Here is a 26,602-nt window from a genome sequence, read left to right as displayed (position 1 = left end):
GAGGAAACTGAGGTCCAGAGAGGCAATAATCAAGCTCATTAAGTAACCAAGGTGGGATTCAAACCCAATTCCATCTGACTTTCTACAAAACTACGCAGTTTTTTATGTTTCTGTGCTGGAAATCTCTTCACTAAAGTCATGAACAGCCTCTGAGCTATTGACCTAATCTTTCTTTTGCTGTCTTCATCTCACTAAAACTCAGCTGTGTTTGAAATTACCATCATCTCTTCTTCTTCTATTTTTTTTTAACATTTCTTTATTGAGTTGCAGTCATTTTACAATGTTGTGTCAAATTCCAGTGTAGAGCACAATTTTTCAATTATATATGAACATACATATATTCATTATCACATTTTTTTTTTTTGCTGTGAGCCACCACAAGGTCTTGTATATATTTCCCTGTGCTATACAGTATAATCTTGCTTATCTCTTCTGCCTATGCCTGTCAGTATCTACAAATTTTGAAATCCCAGCCATCATTTCTTCTTGAAGATTTCCATTCCTTTGGTGACGATACACTCTGCCAGCTCTCCATGCATCCCTGGCTAATTCTGCTCTATCTTCTTTGAGAGCTCATCTTCTTTGCCTGCCCCTTTAACTCTGGGAGTTCTCCAGAGATACAAACTAGACCCTTTGCTATTGTCGCTGTATCTTCTCTCTGACCTCTTCTCCTGCTTCATTTACCATTTGTGTCCCAATAGGCTGAAGTCACCTAATTTTATATCTCTTAACTATTCTCCTCTCCTGGCCTCTAGACCAACTTGTCAACTAGCTTCTTCAAATAGATAATCCATGAGCATTCAGATTTCCCCCGGAATGAGCCCTTCTCCTGATGTTCTATATTTCAGTGGATCCATTCACATAAACTCAAAACCTAGGAGCTTCCTATGATTACTCCTTCATTCTTACCTGCATATTCCACTAATCACAGAGTTCTACTCATTTTGTTTCCTAAATATTTCTCAAATTGACCACATCTTCTTCATCCCTATCTACTGCCTTAACTTAAGCTTTCATCATCTCTCACTTGGACCTCTGACTTGGTCACTTTCTAACTGGATTGTCTCCTGGCTTGTCTCATAAAATCCAACCTCAACACCAAAGCACTCTCTCTAAAATGCAGATCTGACCAAATAACCAACATGCTTAAAATAATTTGTGGATTTTTCATTATACAGAGAGTGAAACTCCAGCTCCTTAGTGGTATCTGGGAGCTGCCTGGCTTCTTCTCCTGCCTATGAGCTCCAAGTGCTTGGAATCTCCCTAAGAACATAACATGTTTTTTTCCCAGTCCTATTCTCATGCTGGTCATGCCCGTAAAATGCCCTTGTACACCATCTTTCTGCCTAGAAAACCCCTACTCATTCTTTATGACTTCAATCAAGATCTGCCCCCCTCCTTAGACTTATTTTATTGTCACTTTTAGCTTGTTTATTATCATTATCTCTTTATGTGTCCATCTCTCCCACTAGATTCTGAGTGGTTTGAGACTAGAAATTATCATTGTATCTTGGATAGCTAATGTAGTCTCTGTTTTGTAGGTATGCAATTAATATTTATTGAATGAATTAGTTTACTAATTAGCAAATAAATATAAGTGACTCATCCTTTTGTAAGACAGTATATAATTCAATGCATTTATAACTAGCTCAAATATTTTACATGAAATCAATAACCTAAACATTCTATAAATATATTATTCAGGGCAAATTTAATTTTATCAGTGAAAAATGATGAATGTTCATTACGACTAAGGAATCTGCTTTAAATGTGCTATCAATATTTTTTTAATTTCATCATATTCACTTATTCTTTCAATAAATATTTATTGAGTACCTCCTATATGCTAGGCACGGTTCAGAGCACTGGAGAAACAGCAGGGAATTAAACAAAATCCAAGCCCTGAAGGAAATTTTTGTAAAATCCGTATGTGTGAAGTAAACAACTTTAAAATGGAATTTAAAATAATAGTTGTTTAAGTAGATCTCTCTAAGCTACTAGTAAACATATTTAGAATGGCTTCACATCATCGTGAAAACAGGCTTTCAGTGCAGGCAAGAAAGAACCTGTAATATGGAAATGTTGATTCTATGAATGTTTATACCTTCTGGTTTTTCTCAGGACCTTTCTAGACCACCCACTGCACAGCTGTTTGAATGATAAACAGCATTTTCTCCAGCTGCAGAGTTTCTGCTCATGTGTGCAGAGATAGCATTGGGTGACCCATTAAAGGGGGCTCTAGAAGAGGAATTAGTATCCCAGAGTTTATACATTCAGCCAACTCAAGAGGACATACCGACATAAGAGTTGGCTGTAGGGACTGCAAGTATTCAGTTCTAAAGGATAATTAGATTTAGTTGGTGTTATTTGGGATATGTAAAATATGCTCAATTAATCAACAAATATGTGTTGATGTTCGAGGAAAAATGCACAGGAGATCTGGTCTTTAAGAAAGATACAATCTAGTTGGGGGTATATCAAATACAATAAAATGATGGCAGTAACTGTCAATGAGTGCTAAGTGTCGCATTGACAAAGCAGATGTCAGAGGCCAGGATGTCAATATAAGAGAGCTCACTTCCTGCTGCAGTGTTCACTGGAGCTTTATCGGTATCAAGATTACTTAGAAGAAATATGGAAAAAGACAATCTCAGAAACTAATAAGATATGATCAAATTCAGGTCAATTGAGATTTAGCATCCTGCATTTCTGGGGACAAATCTGATATATTTTGCACACTGTTAATTCCCTGCTTGTTGGATCTAATGCCACATGTAATACCATGCAAACTTCCCCACATCCACTTCAAGGGAAGAGGGAGGTTACTTTCCCCTTAACTTCAGACCTGTCCATCTAGCTGTTTACTCAGTATGTCTAGTTGAATGTCTAACAGGCATCTCAAACTTAACATGTCTAAACCAGGCTCCTGATACCCCCAAAACTTTCCTCCTTCATCTTGCCCATCTTTATCTATGGAAAAGCCTAGTCTTTGATATCTCTTTCTCCTACACTCCACCTCTACTCAATTAGCAAATTTTGTAAACTATCTTCAAAATGTAGGCAGAAGCTACCGCTTCTCATTTTGCCCTCTGCTAATACCTAATCATCTTTCACCTACATGATAATAATAGCTTCCTAAATAGTCTCTATTTCCACGCTTACTCTTTCTCAAACTATACTCAATAATCTGAGTGATCCTATCCAAACATACATCCAGTCATGTCATTCGACTTCTCAAAACCCTCTGCTGGCTTCCCATGTTATTTGGTAATTACTGAAGTTCTTACTATAGCCTGTAATATTTGGAATTTGATAACTTCTCAGATCTTTTTTTTTTTTCTTCCTACTCTTCTGTCATTCACTTGACTCCAGGTTCACAGTCTCTTGGCTATTTCTTGACACACAAGATATACTTAGGACCTTTGCACTTGCTGATCCCTTTGCACAAAATGCTTTTTCTGGAAATATCTATCTGGCAGCTCCTTCATTTCATTCAGATACTTGCTCAAAAGTCACCGCACAAGAAGGCCTTCCCTGGCCATTCTGTCTAAAACATCAGCACCCTGCCTGACACTTCCCTCTACCTGCTCTGCTTCTCCCCTTGCACTGGGGGGCAGGGATTTTTATGCGCTTTGTTCATTGTTGTATCCCAGAACCTAGAACAGGACCAGGTACACAGTTGGTGGCCTATAAATATTTGTAGAATGAATGTTGAAGGAATTTGATCAAATGCTTTATGGGCTTTTCTAATACTTCCTGTAGGAGTCTTGGGTGCTTTTCCATCGTAGGTACTGCTGTGGTGCCAGGATCTCAGTCTACAGTGTACAGAAGGGTCCCCTCTGTCCCAACGTGGAGATTTCTTTAGGGGTTTCATCCATTCTTTCCATTAAAGCTTCCTTTGATACTGAGCTCCATTGATTCACCATTTGAGGAATCAATTTCTTTCTAGCTCTTATCCTTCTAGATCGGTGGTTTTCAATCATGGCTACGCATGAGAGTCACCAGGGGGAACTTACGAAAACCTCACAGCGATTCTAATTTAATCAATCTGGGTAGGGGAGAAAGCGAGACCTGGGCATCCTAGGTTTTAAAAGCTCCCCAGGTGATTATAATATATAACCCAGGGTTGCAAATCACCACCCTAAGTGAATTCCTGGATCTCAGTTGTGTTCATTAATCTGCAATCATATTCTCAGCTTCCATCTCTACGTTGTTTTGAGAGGCTGCGTTGTTTAAAATGTAACCTCAGAAGGTCATGTATTTGTACTTATACAATAAATATAAGTTGCATTTTAAACATCTCAGCCACTCAAAATGAGGTAATGATGAAGCAGAGAATGTACTCCCTGGGAGAGACCTTCAACTGTAGATAAATTGAAGGAGTATGGGTTGTAAAGTCAGTGCAATTCAGCAAGTAATTATCGAGCACCTATTGTGCACCCAGCTTCTAATGCTGTATTTAGCATTGTGATGGTGACAGGGGCTATGGAGGAGGGAGGATGCTGGATACCTCTCTGCCCTCAGAGAATTAGCGATTGTTGAGAAGGCAGCATTACAAAAGGATACACTAAGAAGAGTCTAAATAATGTTTCCAATTCCATGAAATGCAAGAACAAGAGATGGAGTGCACGATAGAAAGTCAAAATAGCCAGCCTCCAAGGATACTGCCTTATGAGGGGAAAAGGGGACAATTAAATCATTAAGAGGAATAATAATAATAATCACGGGTAAAAAGATCTGCCAAGACCCTTGAAATAGAAAGTACTCAATCACTGCTAACACAGAACAATGATTTGTGTGTTTCATGCTCTGCCCAAAGCTGCATTCTTATTATTAATTTTGCCTAAAGCAGACCACCGTGATTTCCATAGTAATTATGAAGATGACTTAGGGCCATTGGTTTACCCTAGAAACACTCATCTGAGTGAGGAAAGGTCTTGAAGATCAGGCTTCTTTGAAAATAATCTGGTGAATGATGTTAATTGTTGCATTGCCTGGTCCCTTCAGCCAGTTCTTGGACATAGATCTTCTCTTCTCCCAGGAATCTGACCTCACGTTCCGATTGGCCAGTGGGCTCGTTATATGGCAGCCCATGTGGGAGCACAGACAGCCCGAAGTCTCTGGCTTCACAGCCCTGGTGAAGCCCATCAGGAACATCATTACAGGTGCGTGACTCAGACACCCAGTGGGTCAGTCTCAACAGACTCCCTCATATGCAGGAGTGAGGGTGATGGGTGATTTGCTCTTCAGAAACCAAGAGGAAGAAAATTTCTCCAGGGAGTTATCTAGGTGCCCAAGGTACAGGGCTCATTTACATGATGAGAAACTCCAAACCAGGAGCACATGCTGTTGAGTTGTGTGACTTTGGGGTAAAACATTTAAACTTCCTGAGCCTCTGTTTCCTCATCTGTGAAATGGGAATTATAGTATTACAATACTATCAAGGTTGTTATGAGGAATAAATGAGTTAATATATGTAAAACTGCTTAGAAAGATGCCAGGTACATAGTAAGTGAATAAGTGGTAGCTATAATTATCATTATATCATCATTATGGTAAATGGAATAGCAACTCCTTAACAATCTTGCCATAGTGTGTTTTGGCTGTCAAAGCATTTCACTACAGGAATTGCCTATGAAATAGCCCTATTGTTGAACTGTAGAAAGAGTACAACATTATAGCCTGAAAAGTCAGAAAAGCCTGGAAGGTTCCTGCTTCACTCCAGCTCTATCTCTTACTATGTATGTAACCTAACCTCTCTGTTTCTATTTATTTAAAATGTAGTTGATACCACCTTGAAGTGATCCCTCCTTCATAGTGAGGGATAAATAAGAAAATGAATAAGGTGCCCACTTTATAGTGAGTGCTTAATTCCATCTTTATTCCCAGCCCAACTTTAGCATTGAAAACAAAATCTAAAAAGAGAGAAATCATGTGAGAAGTCTACAGAAACATATATGTAGTTTGTTTACTTTGTAAATTTTCTCTGCAGACAATGGAGGATTATGCATGTAAAAGAGCTTTCTTTGTAAGGGGAAGGAAACCATAAACAAGTTCTTGCATACTCTTATTTCCCCCTATAACTTAATACAAACTTGCAAGGTACATAGTATGTTAAGGAATTTTGTAAAGTGAAGAGTGATAATATGCTTATAGTGACAAATCATGCTTATAATAGCAATTCAAAAGGAAGATGAAATTTTTCACATGGTAAAACTAGATAATCTCACAACTTACCCATATATAATCCATTAACTATTGAAGTAAATTATAAATTCAAGAGCAACAGTCTGTCATAGGTTCAAATATCAAGGAACTAAATAAGTAAAGATGTCATAGCCACAAACGATCTACTTCAGAATCTGTGGCTGGAATAAGGTTAATTTCACTGGATTAAAACAATCTGAAAGTGAAGACAGATGTACCAGGTTAAAAAACTGAAAACAATATAAATAAGACAGAAGAAAATAAAATCTGCTACAGTAAAACAAAACTATTACAGAAAAAGCCGTATCTTGATGTTAATTAAAGAAATTTAATTAAAAAAATGTTTTTAAAGTCCTATCACTTTCTATAAATGGAGAGGTGAGTTTAAAGTTAGATCTCTCTCTCTGATTAAGACGTAAATAATCATTTAACACATGAATAAAAATTAAGGAATCATGTCCGTCCAGGGAAGCACCCAGGCTATTCTGATTAAGACGTAAATAATCATTTAACACATGAATAAAAATTAAGGAATCATGTCCGTCCAGGGAAGCACCCAGGCTATTCACTTCACCCTCCCTCTCTTCACAGTAATATTCACAGTGGGTTCCTTTCCCTCTGCCCAATACCTGTGGACTTGAAATGGTGCCCAAAATCTGAGGGGGAGTTAAACTCAGTTTAGTATGGTCAGAAGGAAAACAGTGAACGTAGGTGACGTGCACTTGGTCTCTCATTTTGTGATTTGGTAAATCACTTTCCCTCTCAGCACCAGTTTACTCCAGTTCAAATGGGACATTGTCATTTTTGCTTCCCATTGTCCCTGACCAGATGTGATTAATTTGAATCTTACTCCAGGGGCAGCTTTATGCGGTCAATAAAGCACAGAGCCTGGAGCCTGATAGCCTGGGCTGGAAACTTCATGTAAGGGGCAGTGACCTTGGGCAAGTTAAATTCCCTGTGCTTTAGTGTCTTTATCTGTAAAATGGGTGTAATAGTATACCATAAGTTATTATAGGGTTATTATAAGTATTAAATGAGTTGACATTTTAAAAACAGAACAGGACTTGACAGATATTAGGGACTATGTAGATGTTAACTTTTATAATCTTTAGTACTGCCAATTTTTTAGCAACCTATTGAGTTGGACTGAATAGGTAAAGAAATCTATATTGATAACCTAGAAATGCTAAGATTTTTGAATTGGTTATTTGATTTCTCTTACAACATATACTATTAAATGTCTTCCTTCAAGGTTTTAGCACTCTATTGAGATGGGTTTTTTATTTGAAAATAAAATGAACTTATAAAATAAATTTATATATAACATATCATCTTATAAAATCTTTGCAGCTAAGAGAAGCTCTCCTATCAACAGCCAGAACCAGACCTGTGAATCACCAAATCAAGACCCAAGACACCGAGAGGTGAGTTTAATGTATTTGAGAGAAGAAAGGAGATGGTCATTCCTTGGACACAGCGTAATGTCAAGGGTAAGACATGACTAGTGCTTTATCTCAATGGCTAGCATGTAACACTCAATAAATGATAGCTATCACTATTTGATAGCTATTCCACATTAAATTATCATCTTGTTTCAATTATTGACTCTCCTAATATTTTCTAGGCAACCCTAATGTAGGTACAATAGTGCTATTGCAAGTGGAGAGGAGGGAGTAGAAAGGAGGCTTAAGATGCAGTCCTACCCCTTAAGGAATCTAAAGTTTAATGAGGAATCAAGACTAATCCACATAAAGCCAAGGATGCATAATAAAACAGAACATAACTTACTGTAAATTCATCATGCACTCTTTGATTCAGAAAAGAAAGAAATGAAGGCCAGGGTAGTTCAAAGCCACACAGAAATGTATACTGTCATTAACTTAACACATCGCTGGATGACCTGCTTTTACTTCCAGTTCAAAACGTGCAAAATACAATTTGCTGCTTTCCATCAAAATTGTATCCTCTTTCTAACTCATGCATTACTGCCAGGAGTATCATCATCCTTTTTACCCTCAAAACTAGAAATTTTGGAATCCTAATATATTTCTCTTATTTATGGAGCAATCGCTAAGTACAGACACTGTGATTTATATGCTGTATTTCATCTATTCTAAGATGAATATTTTTTCCACTTTTAACGTTTGAAGTCTAGTGTATTCCATGATCTTCGGCCTCTTCCAATCTCTCTACTTTTAATATGATTGTCATTCTTGTGCAGCATAAATTTGATCATTTTCGGCATCTAAGGTTGCATAATCAGGGTCAGTGGCTTAGAAGAATATGTCAGAGGGAACAGTGAAAGACTCTTTAAAGAAATAACCCAATTTGATTAGATTTACTCCTAGGTATTTTATTACTTTGGGTGCTATTTTAAAGGGGATTGTTTCTTTACTTTCTTTTTCTGTTGATTCATCATTAGTGTAAAGAAATGCCACTGATTTTTGAACGTTAATCTTGTAACCTGCTACCTTGCTGAATTCTTTGATCAGCTCTAGTAGTTTTTGTGCAGAACTTTTAGGGTTTTCTATATATAGTAACATGTCATCAGCATATAGTGACACTTTTACCTCTTCTTTTCCAATTTGGATCCCTTTGATTTCTCTCTCTTGTCTGATTGCTGTGGCTAGAACTTCCAAGACTATGTTGAATAGGAGTGGTGATAGTGGGCATCCTTACCTTGTGGGACCCCTATTATGTGTAGGTTGGCATGTTTTATATTATCCCACAGGTCCCTGATACTGTTTTCATTGGTTTTTATTTGTTTTCCTGTCAGCTATTCTGATTGGGTGACTTCTGTTGTCCTGTCTTCTAAGTCACTATTCATTCCTCTGCATTATCTAGCCTACTTTTTACAGCCTTTAGCTCAGCTCTTATCTCAGCAAATGAGTTTTCCAATTTTAACTGGCTCCTCTTTATAGTTTCAATTTCCTTTTTGACATATTTTCTGTCTCTATTCACAATCTCTTTTAGTTCCTTCAGTACTTTGATCACTCCTTTTTTGAAATCATGATCTAGTAGACTATCATGGTCTCTTTCATGATGGTTCTTTAAGGGGATTTCTCTTGTTCTTTAATTGGCAGTGGTTCCTCTGCTTCTTCATTTCAGTTACATCTCTCTGGCACTATGGATTATGGAGTATCAGTTATCTACTGTGGTCCTGAAGGGGTTTGTTTATTTACTTATCTAAAGAGGATGCAAAAATAAAACTAAAAAAAAAAAAAAAAAAAAAAAAAAAAAAAAAAAATTTAAAAGAAGAAAAAAAGACTTGAAAACAGAGTATAAACAATAACAGAACAAAATGAAGAGAAATAAAAACCAAATTGAGACAAATTTTTTCAATTAATAAAATGTTTTAAAAGAAAAATTTTAAAGGGATTAAAAAATAAAAATTAAGAGAAAATTAAAAACTAAAAAAGAAAAAAAGAAAAGAAAAAAAGTGAATGTGTTCCCATGGAGACTGTGCACTCAATAATTCTGTCAAGAGGTCCTTCTTAAGTGTGGGTGGTTGCCAACTCTTCCTTCCGTGTCTTTGTCTGTTGTCCCTTTGGTTGGGGGTGTGGCTGGTGTTGTGGTGGCCAGAGCCTGCCCTGTCTATTGAGCAGAGCCTCTTTTTTGTCCTGTGGTTGTCGCAGCTCCTGCCCTTGCCCTGCTTCGCAAACCCCGCTCGCTGGTTCCAGAGGCCCTTGGGTCGCATCCGCGGTCTGTGCCAGTAGGCCAGCGGGTCGCGCCTCCTCCCAAAGCCGCATCTCAGCGCCGTACGCGGTGGGTGGGCGGGTCGCTCCCCGGTCAGTGCTGCTCCCTGCGCCTGCGTAGGGCCCCTGCTCAGTAGGCAGCCTCAGAGAAAACGGCCGCACCAACATTTGCCCTCGCTGTGTGCCAGAACTCCGCTCCTTGTTCTTTTGTCTTAGAGGCGCGAGTTCACAGAGGCTCCGGGGCAGAATGGTCCTCTCTGCCTGGGGCTGTCAACAAGCCTCAGTTCCGTCTATGAGGTTGCGGAGCCCCCAGGTAAGGATTCAGGTTTCCACCCCACCTCTGCCTGGAACCCACGCACCGGAGAGTATGGCGGCTGTGGCTGCGCCCCGCCCCTCTTCCCCTGAGAACGCGCCAGTAATGGTGCCGCGGGTCTGTGGAGACAAAGGCCATGGCGCCCCTCCCCCCCAGGGCCCCTCAGCATTGTAGCTTTGCTTTTTGTGTGTGTGTGTCTTATGGGGGACCCAGACTGTTCTGCTCCGTGTCCCCTTCCAGTAACGGCGCACAGCACGCTGCAGTCCCCCAGGGTTGCCTCTGTACAGCCGGCCTGAGTCCTCCTCCTGGCTCAGGCAGCCTGTCCCGTCCCCCACCTGCCGGCTCGCGTCTAGGGCTGGCGGTCGCGGGGACCCTTTGAGCCCATTTATCTTAGTTCTGATGGTCAAGGGCTATTCCATACAGAACCGAGCCTCGGAGGTTCCCCTCCATCCTACTGAGCTCTCCGTTGGAGAGGGGGAGACCCAGAGATCGAGCGCTGTTCCTCTTTGCCTCTGTCCCTGTGGGACCGGTCCCGCACTATTTTCCTTTTTCTTCCTTCTTTTTTCCTTGTCTCCTACCAGATTTGTGGCTTATTTTGTCTTTTGAAGTAGGTGATAGTCTGTCAGAGTTCAGCAGGTGTTCTGATTGGCTGGGTGGGTCTGTGGATGTCACTCTTGATGTATTTGTGGGAGAGGGTGAGCTATGAGCGTCCTTCTACTCTGCCATCTTGTGCCTTCTGTGAGCAATACTTTTATTTTACAAGAAATTGTAAGGGCTAAAATGCTATGATTGGTCTTTGAGGGTCTTTATCCTTTAGCAAAGTATTTTATCTGTAATACTAATGGAAAATATCTCACGTTACCTGGGCAGAATTACAGTTACTAGCTAAATGTAATTAAAATAAGCTACTCTAAGAAATAGGCTGAATTTGTGCTTCTAAATAAAGGTCATTGTACCCAATTGCAAAAAAATGTCTTTCATCCCCTCTTCTGATGAGTGATGGAAAATCCTGCACCTTGCACTTTCATTCTGATGTTTTGGCTTTGATTTAATTAGCTCTATCTAACTCGGCACTTGTTTTCTGCCTCATGTCTCTCTTCAGGTCACCTCAGTACTGGCGTATCTTTGCTGAATTGCCTGTAACTCTTCTGTAGATACTCGAGATGCACATGAAAAAGAAAAGAATCAAGGACAAAATGAAATACAGTACATGAAAGAGCTTAGCCTAGTGCTTAGAATGACACAGGTTCTTTCTAGAAGCCTGTTTTCAATCCCTTTTTGATGAAGCCAGATCCCTTTGTCTATGACGTATTTTACTATGCTGCAAAATTTTTTTAAATTTAGAAAACAATGTATGTAATATGATAGATAACTCTAGAGGATATGCCTGAAAGGAAAAAAAAACAAAACCTAATCTGCTGTCTCCACCTCCAAAAGGGGCTTCAGGTGGTCTGTGAAACATTCCAGTCGGATTCCATCTCACCCAAGGCCACCATGTCAGGCTGCCACCGAGGAAACTCCTTTGATGGAAGTCTGTCCTCCCAAACTTCCCAGGAAAGAGGACCATCACATTCCAGGTGTGTGATTGTGATGTTAGGGACAGAAATGTATTCCCAGTTCTCAAAAGTTAAATATGCATTTCTAGCTACTTGTGTAGCCTCTCTTCCTTAAAATGTGAAAGTACACGGTATATGTAGACATACTCTTGGTCAAAGTATCATTAGATTAATAATTCCGGAAATGAGCTATGAATAGCTCTCAGTTAAACATACTTGGTTGGAAGTGGGAAGACATGTCTGATTTAATGAGATGTCTGAATTAGATAATATTTTAAGTATTTAAATGCAGAAACTCAAATGATGCTGCAGGGATGTGAAAGGATCTGCTTTGATATATAAAAATACATTATACCAGCCAATCCTTGTATTAAAAAAATGGGTGCTTCTAAATTACTCATAGCGAATTCAGAAGTCTGTTCTTTGTAAACGTTCCAAGGCTGCCTGTCTTAGTTGGTACACAGTGAATTTGCTTACCAGTGCTTTCCCTAGGGGCAAACTCTACCTCAGAGGGGAGACACCCTAACACCATTTGTATAGTCCTGTTTTCAAGTGAAGTTTCTGTCTAGTATTTTAAAAGCAGGTATTTTAAAAATGCTCTTTACATATCATAAAATTCACCCATATTAAGTGTACAATTAAGCAATTTTTAACAAATTTACAAAATTACACAACTACCACCACAGTCCAATTTAGAACATTTCTATCACCCAAAAACATCCCTGTGCCCATTTCAGTCACTCCTGTTCCCACACCCTGATCCAGGTGATCACTTAATATGCTTTGTGTCTCTCTATAGTTGCATTTCTGGACAGTTCAAGTAAATGGAATCATGCCATATGTGGTCTTTGGCATCTGGCTTCTTTCCTTTAGCATAATGTTTTAGAGATTCATCTGTATCATAGCATGCACAAGTAGCTCATTCCTTTTTATTGCTGAACAGTGTTCTGTTGCATGACTGTATCACATTTTGTTAATCCATTCGTCAGTTGTTGGATGTTTGGGTTATTTCTACTTTTTGTCTATTATGAGTAATGCTGTTATGGACATTCCCATACAAGTTTTTGGATGGATGGACGTTTTTAATTGCTGGATTGTATGGTACATTTATGTTTAATTTTTAAGAGCTGCCAAACTGTTTTCCATGATGGCTGCACCATTTTGCATTTCTATTGGAAATGTGTGAGAGTCCATTTTTCTCTGTATCCTTGGCAGAACTTGTTATTGTCTTTTTATTACAGCCACTCTAGTGGGTGTGATGTGGGATCTCATAGTGGTTTTAATTTGCATTTTCCTAATGACAAATGATGCTAAGTGTACTTTCATGTCCTTATTAGCTATTTAAATATCTTCTTGTGAAATATCTATTCACATTTTTGCCCAAGATTTAACTAGGTTGTTTGTCTTCTTATAACTGAATTGCAAGAGTTTTTAAATATATATAGTGGCTATGTCTTTATCCCTCCCTGCCCCCCAAGCCTAAAAAAGATTCACAGATATTCCCTGTTAGTATTAGCTTGCTTGCTTTTTCATTTGGTAGTTTTAAAATGATGTAACGCCTTCTGGCACCAGGACCGCTACGTGGCTACATGGGTGTAGTTTTTTTTTTTTTTAAGATTTCTTAGAATTATTGAAAGTTTAGAGCTAAATGAATATAATTGCTTTTTAACCAAAATACTACTCTATTGTGCTTTAAAAGAAACAACATGTAAAAAGTTTATTTTTGTATCTTTATTTTGGACTTTAAAACCAAGCAACCCAGTTGAATGATCTTTTGCTGTTTGGGAATATGAAATTTTGACGGCAACTTTACTTGTATAAGCAGGGATTGTTTGTATTTATCCACATGATTTACTGTGTTGGGTCAGTGATGATGCGTGCTTAAAATTGTATCATTTTCTTTTTCTTTTCGAGGGGGAGGTAATGAGATTTATTTATCTGTTTGTTTACTTATTTATTTATTTTCATTGAGGTCCTGGAGATTGAACCCAGGACCTTGTGCATGCTAAGCAGGCACTCTACTACTGAGCTATACCCTCCCCACAAAATCATATCCTTTTTAATGTGAAAGGAAGGGTAACCAATCCAACTCCTGTCTCCTTGCCGACACACTAATCATTTTAACTATGTGAACACTTTCAGCAATGAGGAAATTAGTACTCTCAGATGAAACTCATTTCATTCTTAGATAGCTCTATTTAATGGCTTATCCTTTTTATATTTGACCAAATTTTGCTTTTCTTTAATTTCTGTCTATTGTTCTTGTATTAGTTTTCTACTGCTATGTAACAAATTACAACAAACTTAGTGGCTGAAAGCAACACACATCTACTACTTCACAATTTCTGTATATCAGAAATTCAGGCACAATTTAGCTGGACTCTGCCTCAGGGTCTTGCCAGACTGAATTCCAGATGTCAGGAAGGATGACAGTCTCATCACAGGCTGGACCAGGGAGAGATCCACTTACAAGCTTTTTCAGGCTGTTGGCACAATTTCTCCCTGTGGGTGCAGGACCGAGGCCCCTGTTTCCTTGCTAGCTGTTGTTTGGCGGCTGCTCTTAGTTCCTAGGGGCCACCCACAATTCATGGCTGCGTGGTCCTAACCACAGGCTGCCTCACGTGGTGGCTTCCTTCTTCAGAACCAGCAAGGGAGAGAAGCCCTCTCTAATTCCAGTCCGTTGATACAATCTTTATAATATAACATAATCACAGGAGTGACATCTCATCATCTTTGTCATATAATATAACCTAATCACAGGAATGGCATCCCGCCACTTTTGCCCTAAACTACAGGTTATAAGAAAGTCACAGGTCCAGAGGGGGAGGGTATAGCTCAGTGGCAGAGTGCATGCTTAGCATGTCCGAGGTCCTGGATTCAATCCCCAGTAAGTCCTTTAAAAGTAAATTAAATAATAAGTAAATAAACCTAATTACTAGCCTCTCCAACAAAAAAAGAAAGTCCTAGGTCCTGCCCACACAAAAAAGAAGAGGATTATAAAGGGTGTGACCACCATCAGGTAGGAAGCAGGAATGGATCCCCTAAGTGCACTCACCACAATCCTTTGAGTACGTACAGAATCTTCTCATATTACTGTCCGCTTATTCAAAGGGAACCACCATAATGACCCCTCCACACATGAAAGCTCCCATTTTATTTGGTGACAATCACTAACAAAGTTATTAAGGGTATAATTTAATCATATTTGAAGAAAAGGTAGTTCCTTATGACACAGACACAGACTAATAAGGACTACCTTTTTGGAGACATCTTTACATTCATAGAATTTTCTAGAATCTTTACATTCATAGTATTTTCTAAATTTTCATTTATTCATGTCTATATCTTTTAAGTGTATTCTAGACATTAGGGTTGTATCAATATCAAAGTTCTTGTCCTCAAAGAGCTCATTTTCTAAAAAGATAGATAAAAGAGAGTAAATGCATAAATAAATAAAATTATTTTCAGGTTACTCTAAGGCCATGAAGGCAAAAGCAATGCAAAGGGGTGGGATGTGGGCCCTTTTTCATAGAGACCTGAGTAATATGAAGGATGTAGCCTTACGAGGACCTGGGGAGAGCAATCCAGGCAGATGGAACAAGTCTAAAGGCTCCAAGGTGGAAGTAAGTCCAGGATGTTTTGGGAACAGCAAGAAGGACAGTGTAATGTGGGGCCAGTGGTAAGCAAGAGGGTAATAATATAATCACCATTTTACATATGATAATTATTATGACTATATATGTACATTTTCTCATGTTAATTATTGAGTATCCTCATATTCCTTCTTTACTAATTCTGTTCTACACAAATTCTAAGGAGTTTAGTTTAATTTAAGTGGTTTCTTAACTCAAATACTATGCTTCTGCCTGACTTTAAAAAATTGTGAAAAACAATACTAGGGTAAAATATTGAGGTCATAAAATACCCAGGAACTTGTATTTCTTACATAATTTTTCTTAACTGTAGTAAGCATTGGAAATTTTCAAATATAAATAACAAATGATCTTTTATTCCTCTGACAAAATTCAGTGTTAATGGCTTTATTCTGATTTGCATGTAAAGACAAAGCCAGCTATAGTGTTCGATGTTCCTTTGTGGAAAGACATTGTTTTTCCATCCTCTGATGTGGCCACACTCAATCATCTATGTATATATTCATTCATTGAGACATATATGCACGCAGTCGCCCATAGCACACATACATCTTCATGTTTGAATTAGGTATGAGTTAGTGGCACTTCAGAAAAATGAATTCTGTATTCTCTCTGCCTAGCTACAGTGGCTGGTTGCCATGGAAATGATGCACAAGGTAGGCCTTTCAAAAATGCTAATGTTAATATGTCTTCATTGGAGAAGTTCATGTATTAATCAGAAATAAAGAGAAATTTAATAACAAAACGATGCAAATATCCTAGGAAAAAAAGGTGTCTGCTTATACCAAAGAAGTCCAATTCACCATCTTTTTTGCCCTAACCTTGACTGAACTGAACATTACTCTTCCCTGAAGTCTGCAACCAGTGAACAGGTAGCCAGTTTCTTTAAATTGATGTCAGATTTCATCTTTAATTACTGTATGCATAGACTTAATTTCTGCTTCGTTAAATACTCCATAGGGTCAGGACTGATTTCCACAGTTTTTTGCCTCCACAGAGTGTCTGTTATTCCCTTCCAAAGTGTTTTTCTGCTTCAGATGCTCTCTACAAGCATCTCCCAACCCTAATTAATAATAACTTGATTTCCTTAAAGCCATAGTTGCTTGGAAAATGTATTAAAGGAATTCTTACCCCTTTTTGATAGTCTTTGTCATAATGTATTCTATGCATATTAAAGAAGTGTATGTAAATTATAGAAAAAAATTAAAGGCATAAAGTATTTTTAAAAAATTGAAAGTCATGAGCTAATCAGGTAGATATAAGCATCATTAATTTTTTGTATATGTACTTCTCTTCATTATATTTACATACACCATTTATAAAATATAAATCTCTTAGGAATTTTGGTTGGAATTTATGATATTGTGATTTAAAATAAGAAATATATAGTATACTTGGTCTTTGTCCCCATTTCTGGCACAAACTTCCTACAACGTTTAGCGTTTCCTAAGTGATGAGAGCAACAAAGGTGTCTTTTGTTATGTTAATGAGGTGACTTTTGTCCAGCATCTAAGGTTGCCAGGAGAACAAACCATTTGCCTAGAGGGTTGGAAATTTCAACCCCACCCCTGACCTCCCTGGAGAGAAGAGGGACTGAGGTTGAATCAGTTGCTGTGGGCAATGATTTAATCAATCATGCCTGTGTAATGAAGCCTCTATAAAACCCCAAGAGTGTTCTGGGAGCTTCCAGGCTGGTGAGCGCATTGAGGTGCTGGGATAGTGGTCAGCCTGGAGAGGACATGGAAGCTTCATTCTCTTTCCCTAGACCTTGCCCTTTGTATCTCCTCTGTTTGACTGTTCCTGAGTCATATCCTTTTATACTAAACTGGTAATCTAGTGAGTACACGGGTTTTCTGAGTTCTGTTAGCCTCTTTTGCTAACGAATCAAACCCAAGCTGGGGGTCATGGGAACCTCTGATTTGTAGCCAGTCATTCAGAAATATATGTAACCTGAACTTGCAACTGGCAGCTGGAGTCCTAGGGACGGGGTTTGTGAGACCCTCCAATTTGTAACCAATGAGTCAGAAGCCCTGGTGACAACCTGGACTTGTGACCTGTGTCTGGAGTAGGGGAAGTCTTGTCTCTAAACTCTTAACTTGTAAAATCTGATACTGTCTCTGGGGAGGAAGTGTCAGAATTGAGTAGGACATGCAGTTGGTGTCCACAGAATTGTTGGTGGTATGGAAAATACTCCCTCCCTATCTCCACACATTGAAACTGGTTGCAGAACACAGAAGAGAATCACATTAAACTTACGGATTATTTGGAGGAGAGTAGAAATCTTTATAACGTTGAATATTGCAATAATTATAGTTTGTCTCTTTGTTTAATTAAGATTTTTTTTTAATGTTCTGCAGTATTATTTATAGTGGTTTCCAAGTGCCTTCAACTTCTTGTATTACCATTCTGTTTTAGCATGGGAGTTGATGTTCTAGGTTAACTTGTTTAGTGTCTTTGCAATCTTTCCTAGCACTCCTTGATACTGGTTATTTTTTCCAAGTGTTTGTAAACTATAATATAAGACAATGTTCAAATCTATGTTGAGTATTAGATATTCCCCACTTAAACTGTCACCAGTTGATGTTAAATTCACCTTTCTTTCCACTTCTTTTTGGAGTTGATGTTTATCTTCAGCTTGTTAGGTCAAATATTCTTTAGATTTGAACATACTAATAAGTTACATTGCCAATTTTATTTCCCATCATTTTACTCCCCAACCCATGGCATTTTACATATTTGTTGTTATTTTGAATAGGCCATTTTCATTTACATTTTCAAAATGTTTATTGCTTGTATGTACAAAAGCCTTAGATTTCACTGTCTTTATTTTGAATCTGTTTTTGAAATTTATCAGTTTATTCAAATAAATGAAGACAGGCAATAAGCAGGTAAACTAAGTAGAATATAATTTCAAGTCATGCCACGCTCTGTGAAGAAAATGAGAACAAGGTGAAGAGATGGATAGTGGGAGAGTGAAGCCTTTCTACACAGTGGTTAGGAAAGGCCTCTCTAAGGGGATGACATTGAAACAGAGCCCAGATAAAGCCTAGGGCATGAGGATAGAAATTTCCACACAGAGAAGAACTCTGAAGCTGGCAAAAACTTAATGTATTCAAGGGTAGTAAGAAGGTCAGTGTTGCTGAAGCATAACTACCAGATATCTGGATGGGTCCAATCAGGAGGGAGAAACCACACAGGAATCTGAACTGGGCAAGTTTAATATAATGAATTATTAAGTATAACCTAGGACTGGGGTATTGGAGTAATGATAGACCAGCTAGTAAGAGGTAAAGGGAATTCTAAAAAATACAGAAACAGTAGATATCATGGAGCAAGCACCAACTTTGAAGCTTGGACACAACACCCAAGGAAGAACCCCCTCTCCCCAGGGCTGAGATTCGATCCTGTTAGAGACGACAAAGTCACCTCTCACTGAAGGGCAGAAAGGTCACTGTGATGCTGTATCAGGGGAACTTGCTGGAAATCTGCCTTCTAGAATTTGTCTGAAGTTCACCCTCTAGGGTGCTAGGGAAAGCTCTTTATGGGGAGGTGTCGTAGAGGTGCCTGGCTACAAAACTTCCTAAAATGGGGTGTGCCAAGGGAGCTGTTGGCTACAGGGTGCTGCTGGCCACTGTGAACGCTAGGAGGGCACAGGAGAAGGTGTGAGTGCAGCAGGAGCCTGGTGCTAGAAAAAACACCCATGCTGCAGAAGCTGCACACTGGGGAAGCCATGTGCATGGCAGGACCTCAGCACTGGACAAACATGAACACTATTGGAACTGGTACTGGAGAAGCTGCACACATTGCATGAACATGTCAAGAAAGTGCACCAGATCCAGGAAGCAAAATACTTTCCTCTTGTAGTACGTCTCCCATTCTCTCTACTGACCAAGCTGAACACCGTGCCAACTGTCAATGGAAAAACATTTAAAGGACCCAAATCCCTTTTCACAGAGTAAGCAAAAAAGATGAATTTGGAACTAAGAGGCAAAAATAAATAACTGACACAGCAGTGCAAGCATGGCAGAGAATGAGATTGGAGGGGGAGACAAGCCAAATCATGCAGGCCATGTTGGCCACTGTAGAGAGCTTGCATTTCATTCTAAGGGTGATTAAAAAATCTACTGGAAGGTTTGAGCAAAGGAATAGAGAGATGAGAGAAGCACCAATGAGACCATAAGGAAGTAATTACAAAAGCCTAAAGAGAGATGCTGGGGTCTGTGGAGCTAATGCAAAGTGGTTAGAAGGAGAATCTATGGAACTTTCTGATGGATAGAAAGTTGCCATGCAATTGATGTCCGAAGTGTATTCTAACTCCCTGGAAGGGGGGTAAACTCTAGGATTACATATACAGGAACTTCACTGATAGTAGAAAGCTTCTCTTCATATGACTGCTCATTTATTTAAATAATTAGTAACATAGCATCTTATATGGTTGAAATTTAACTTATACTTAATTTGCTACTTCAATTAAAATATTCAAGAATATTAGACTACAGGGTAGCATTGACAGTCAAAACCATCGTATACATAGGCAATTGCCTCTCAACACATTAGGGAGTACTAATAAGAGTAGAAAAAGTGAGGGGCAACACGTGCTTTGGTGGAGGGGTAGTGAAAAGCCTTTGAAAATGATTCACGGAACCTGGTCCAGGTTTGTATATCTGAACTTTTTACTGAGCCCACAGTAAAAAATATATTTGACTCATGACTCATGGCAAGTATGTAAAATGTAACAGAAATGACACCAACCATCCAAATCCTTACTCCATTTATTGCATTTTGATAGTTTTTATTCTAGTTAACATTTTAATCATAGTCATATCCTTTGGAGTTAATTTCCTGAACCAATAATGAGTCATAACCTTCAATTCAAAAAATATGAGTCTGGGAGGCTAAGGAAAACCTATCCTCCTTCCCAGTGGCTGCATTTAAAAATTTCTTTCTTTCTTTTGCTGAAGCCCTTCATGTGTGGGTGGCACCATTTGATTGTTGATAGAATAATATAAAAATTTATTTTTTGCATCATTTAACTCAGGAAGAAACTGTGCTTGTGATTAATTTTAGATTCTAGATTTAAGTTTCCCTCTTAGATTCCAGAAGTTCTAAGTTTATAACTTGTCATTTATTGTCTGTCATTCTCACTTGACCGTATATGCCTCAAGTTGAGGAAGTTTATATACTTTCATATCTCCTAAAATACCTAAGATGGTGTAAGATACCTAATTTGCTGAGTAATTGCCTAAAACTAATTTATAGTAATTTTAAATTGAGCACTGAATAATGAATATATTATGTATTTAAATTGAGTAATAGAATTCCAGAATTTTGAGATTTTTTTGGGGGGGAGGAATGAATTAGGAGTCTCAGATTAACATAAACATACTGCTATACATAAAACAGATAAACAAGAAGGACCTACTGTATAGCACAGGGAACTATATTCAATATCATATAATACCTATAATGGAAAGGAATCTGAAAAGGAAAACATATATATATGTATATGTATAACTGAATCACTTTGCTGTACACCTGAAACTAACACAACATTGTAAATCACCTATACTGCAAAAAATTTTTAAAACTATATATGACTTTAGAATTTTCAAAATGATTTCATTTTCCTTATAGTATAACTTTTGTTTGTTTAGTACTTTATAGTTTCCTTGGCCCTTTTACATAATATTATGAAATTGAAATTAAAATGTCCTAGTGAAGCACACAAATATTATTTCCATTTCTATCAAGGTGCAGGTCAACCTGATAGCTTAGTATAAAAGAAACATCGTGATCTGAACCTCATGTATTTCTATGACTCATCATTGTCCATCACACAAATTACTCACCAACTATACCAATGGAATTATTCTCCCCCTCTCACTTAAAACATACAATTTTTTAAAAACTCCATGCCTTTGTAGGCATTGTTCCCACTCACTGAAATGCTGATCCACCCTCCTGCCCCATCCTCAACTTTGCCTGGATAATTGCTACCTATCTTTCAATTCTTTCCCATGTCTCCTCTGCCAGAGAGTGTCTAGCAAAAGTGAAATGAGTGAGACCAGTTAGAAGGATGGTAAAGTAAACCAAATAAGAGAGAAGTGAATGAATAAATGAACAAATGAGGAAAGCAGAGCTCTAAGCCATGCTGCGCCACCTCGCGGAATCTGTGACTGTCAATATAATCATGTTCTTTCTGCCATTGGGAACAGGGCATCTCTCGTGATACCTCCATGCCAAAGGTCCCGCTACGCCACCTACTTTGACGTTGCTGTTCTTCGCTGCCTACTGCAGCCCCACTGGTCTGAGGAAGGCACTCAGTGGTCACTGATGTACTATCTACAAAGGCTGAGACACATGTTGGAAGAGAAGCCAGAAAAGCCCCCAGAGCCAGATGTTCCTGTCCTGCCCAGACCTAGGAGTAGCTCGATGGTGGCAGCAACTCCCTCGCTAGTGAACACACACAAAACGCAAGTAAGAGATGCTCAATCCATCATCACTTGAACCCACAACTTTGAGCATAACAGATTCTTTTTTTCTTCTGTGTATCCAGCTCTTCTTTATCCCAGTGCTGACTCTTTGATTGGTAGGTTACTCTGATGCTATTATCCTTTCTTTCCATCTTTTACTCCTGGACCCTTAGCATTTAATTGACCATTCAGAGAAGTGCTGTCTAAATGCCTCTTGCATACACTAATCTAAAGTAAGCCTCTGCTGATCCAGAAAATGGAAAATGGGTTTTCTGGCTAATCAAAGTACTAGTTAATAGAGAGTTCTCACATATAACTGTCAAGTACCAATATTATAAAATGCATGACACTAGCATTCTGCTGAACTTGATTCAACCTCCTTTTCGAAGCTCAAAATTTTCCAGTGCCTCAAGGTCATCATTAGCAATATTGTTTTTTGATATATAGATTACCATGTATTCTTTAGATGTTTGGAGGAATAAACTAAATGTGTGCATATGTGATAACATCCCCCAGAAATATCACTTTTTGATAAATGAAAGTCCTGTTACCAGCTTGAACATTTGTTCTTCTTCTCTTCCTCATGAATACCACATGTTGAATATGCAGAGAAAAATATGATTTTGCGTGTGTTCCAGTTGTTTGGGTTTACTTACGTGTGAATTGGCTGTGCCTGGAAAAACATCTGCATGTTCTGAAAATAAAGAGGAGGAATCTCAGAATGAAAAGGAATTATGCTCTGTTTTAGTAATAGATTATTCTGCACACGGTGAATATCTCCTTTGGAGAATCATTAAATGGAAAAACATTTTTTTTAAAATAAAAAGTGAAGAGATACCTACTCCCTCCTGATTTTCTTAGCTTTCCTAAATCTGGAACTTTGTGGTCTCACTGTTGAAAAGTCCAAATAAAAGTTGCAATTAATATGAAATACACCTCCTCAGTAGTAGCTTTTGGGTTCTGAAAGTTTGGACACACAAGTTAACTTCATAGATATCAAAACAGTATGCATATCCCTATTAAAAATATGAGATCTCAATAAGAAAAGTATTTAGATATAAAGCCCCAAGTCCTTGATCATGAATCTACCTTCGTTGTCTGTTAAGGATCTCACTATGAAGTGTAATGAAGAGGAAAAATCTCTCAGCCCCGAGGCTTTTTCCAAGGTTTCGTTGACCAATCTGCGTAGGCCTGCAGTCCCAGATCTTTCTTCAGACCTTGGCATGAACATTTTTAAGAAGGTGAGTAGAACCACTTATGTCCTTTGACGTGCTGGTAATTGAAAAAAACAAAACAAAGCAGTGGGGCATGAGATGCTTCTGATCGTGCTGCAGAGTGGGGTGGGATGGGAAAGAGACCTCGGAAGAGGTCTGCTCCCAATTACAACACTGGCTTGCAGTATGACCTTGTGCAGATGTTTAAATGAGGGCTTAACATTCTACACGTTATACAGAGTTGTTACACAGCTCAGTCCTGATGATATGTGTAAAATGCTTTTAGTAATGCGATAATGGAGATGGTTGTGGTAGCAGTGATGGTAACTTATATTTGTATAATTCATCTCGTTTTACCAAGCCCTTTATAGAAATAATTCTTATTTAATCCAACGAGATTTTTATTCTTCACCATTTGGACCTAAGAAACTGTATCTTACTGAAGTTCTTAGAGTGATGGGATCATCATAGAGCATTTATTCTTGAAGTCATCTGTGTTTTAAAGACAACAAGCAAACCAAGCTTTGTTAATAAAGTAGTAGCTCCTTATAACTGACCACTAGGTTTACTCCCATCTCTTCTTTTTGTGAGTGGCAATGTAGGTTTCCATTCAACAAACATTTATTGAGCATTCATAAGGGGCTAGAACACTAAAGGTAGGAAATTAAAAGGTGTAGTCTTCGTGCAAATAAAACTGAGGTGGGAGTCAGTTGATCAGGGTTCAAATTCCAGCCCTGCCACTTTCTACCCATGTGATACCGGCCAAATGATACAATTTTCTTCATCTATAAATGAGTGCGTAATACACTTAATCTTGAAAGGTTAAGAGATTAAGTGAGATAATATATGTAAAGTCTTTACTGTGCCTGGCACTTGGCAAGTACTCAATAAATGTTATTATTCTTTAAAAAAAAAAAAAAAGGAAGGAAGAAAAGAAAAGAAATGAAACTGAACCTTGGAAACTTTAGGTAGTTTTCAAAAGGTTGAGTCCAAACTCAAAACTAGGCCTTCTAACTAGATAGTCCATGTTCTAAGACTCTACATTTCACCTGTCCTTTTTATAAGTAATTAGAGCTGATCAAATAGAAAATAACATGTGTAGAATAATATATATGTGGTAGCCTATTTTTCTCTTTTCAAAATGACTGGTTAATTTCAGTGAAGAACACAGAATTATGACCCCATCTATGAGCTCGGAGTGTTGCTACCTTTGTTGATGATGCAGTAATGGGCAATGGCCATAGTTCTTCTAAAAACGTCAATCAGTAGGGGTAAAAGAGGCTTTCAGTACTGACTGCACATGAGAATCTCTGCAGAACTTTCAAAAATTCAGATGCCCAGGTCTGACCCCAGACCCATTAAGTCAGAATTGCTAAAGGCTAGGCCCAGACATTGATATATTATAAAAGCTTTCCAAGCAATTTCTAAACTCTTAGTTATACTGGATTTGAACTTATTTAACTGGTAGGAATAATAGATTTGTACCAATGCATGCTCTGTATCTTCTTTGCCTCCCCTTATGAACAGAGGCACACATTGGTTTTTGTCTGACTGAAACAATGGATCTTAGTCTTGAAAAAATGGAACAGAGAAAGATTGGCTGGTCCAAGCGGTGACTTTGGAATTCTAGACTCTAACTCAGGGGCTCTCATGTTTTACCATGCATCAGAATCACCTGCAGGGCTTGTTAAAACACACATTGCTGGGCCTCCCCCTTCTGAGTTTCTGATCCAGTGTGGCTGGGGATGAATCTGAGAATCTGCATCTCTGACAATTTCCCAGGCACTGCTGCTGCTGGTCCAGGGACCACACTTTGAGAATCACTCCTCAAACCCAACCCAGCAGAAAAAGCCAGGAAATACATTAGCTTTTGCTCAGTTTCTTTCATTCTTTTGACACACTGTGGAAATTGGATGATATTTGGTGACTTTCTGGCTCTCCCTTTCCTGGAACGTTTCCTGTGTTTTACTCCAGATCATGGAGCCCTTTGGGAAGCAAACTGTAACCTTGCCTCTGCCCTGTGCCCGACCCCTCATCTCTCATCCTTGTAGTTCAAGAGCCGCAAAGAAGACAGAGAGAGAAAAGGCTCCATCCCGTTCCACCACACGGGGAAGAGGCGGCCCCGCAGAATGGGAGTGCCATTCCTGCTCCACGAGGACCACCTGGATGTGTCCCCCACCCGCAGCACATTCTCCTTTGGAAGTTTCTCTGGGCTCGGAGAAGACAGGCGAGGCATTGAAAAAGGAGGCTGGCAAACCACCATTTTAGGTGACCACCAGGACTTCCCAAAATAGGGCAGAGCTTCAGTGACCTGTTTGGAACTCTGGATCTAGGTCTCCCGGGGAAATCTGGGTCTTTCTTAAACAGTTTAGTCAAGAAGTTTGGGCCCACATGTAGGCTCCCCAGACCCAAAATTATGCTGTCTCTTTCATAGCAAAAGAAATGCAGGTAATTGAATTATGCAAGAATCCTGTGTAATTAGACAGGTCATGGACCTATTTCTTGGATCATCCTAGATGTGGAAACATGGCCTCAGAGGGTTCTGTGCATTAACTTTCATTGTGAATCCAAGGGCAGACTTTTCTAACTTAGATATTAAAAAAGGAAGATGTAAAGAAAAGAAAAAGGAGCTTTTTTCTTTCTTTCTTTCTGAATGTCACATTAAGAAGGCCAGCTTGAAGTCAAGAGCTGACAGCTGGCCAGGGCCTAACAGATGGTTTCTGACATTTGGCTTAGATTAGGGCTGACCTTATCACAGGCAGCTTCATCCATCATCTTGACCCAGAACATTCCCAAGGCGAGTTCAATTCCTGCTAGTCGGCTGTACCTCACGTACTTCCTGACATCCCCTCACTCTCATGGCTGTCCTTTGGACTGACAAGACCTCATCAGAGCATCTTTCAGATTTTCAAACCCTCTTGTGGTGCTCTTGTCCATCTCAGGGAAGTTCACCCGGCGGGGCAGTTCGGACGCGGCCACTGAGATGGAGAGCCTGAGCGCCAGGCACTCCCACTCTCATCACACGCTGGTGAGTGACGTGCCAGACCACTCCAACAGCCACGGAGAAAACACCGTCAAGGAAGGTGGGTCGGAGGCGGCCCTGGCAGGCGGGAGTTCAGGTTCCTTTTCCTGTTTCCTGTTTTTACTCCATGTTCCATTTTCATTGTAACCTGGCTCCTGTGCTTTTTGAAAACTCCATCTGTGTATTATGTTGCTTTGTAATCTCCTTGTGAGCCATTCTTAAGATTTCCTTAGTAGCAAGAGCTGTTGGATAGCACACTATGAACACCATAGCTTTTAGAGAGAAAGCCAGGGCAAGCCATTCATATTTGTTTTTGTTTTAATGGAGGTACTGGGGATTGAACCCAGGACTTCATGCTGCTAAGCATGCACTCTACCATGGGGCTATACCCCCCATCCCATATTTGTTTCCAAAAGAGCATAGACCTACAGGGCTAGGAGCGACTTAGAGGACCTCTATGACATACCTC

The 26,602-nt window shown here is 39.0% G+C and overlaps 1 protein-coding gene across 13 annotated transcripts in view; it reads left to right on the top strand.

Annotated features, from left to right (window-relative positions):
* Positions 1 to 26,602, top strand: part of UNC80 (unc-80 homolog, NALCN channel complex subunit) — a 190,501-nt gene that overhangs the window by 8,034 nt on the left and 155,865 nt on the right. For 8 of the 13 annotated variants that reach the window (XM_064485009.1, XM_064485007.1, XM_064485012.1 and 5 more), the window contains exons 5-11: positions 5,042 to 5,165; positions 7,558 to 7,631; positions 11,653 to 11,792; positions 21,640 to 21,901; positions 23,004 to 23,138; positions 25,163 to 25,379; positions 26,054 to 26,230. In XM_064485009.1, coding sequence (XP_064341079.1) covers positions 5,042 to 5,165; positions 7,558 to 7,631; positions 11,653 to 11,792; positions 21,640 to 21,901; positions 23,004 to 23,138; positions 25,163 to 25,379; positions 26,054 to 26,230 — 1,129 coding nt within the window. The remainder of the gene's footprint in view (positions 1 to 5,041; positions 5,166 to 7,557; positions 7,632 to 11,652; positions 11,793 to 21,639; positions 21,902 to 23,003; positions 23,139 to 25,162; positions 25,380 to 26,053; positions 26,231 to 26,602) is intronic. The other 5 variants (XM_031451864.2, XM_064485013.1, XM_031451865.2 and 2 more) reach the window with 1 other exon arrangement.

This window comes from Camelus dromedarius, chromosome 4 (genome assembly GCF_036321535.1).
Source record: "Camelus dromedarius isolate mCamDro1 chromosome 4, mCamDro1.pat, whole genome shotgun sequence".
NCBI classification, from domain to species: domain Eukaryota; kingdom Metazoa; phylum Chordata; class Mammalia; order Artiodactyla; family Camelidae; genus Camelus; species Camelus dromedarius.
Note: the sequence above shows the minus strand (reverse complement) of the source record. Positions and strands in the feature narration are given on the sequence as shown.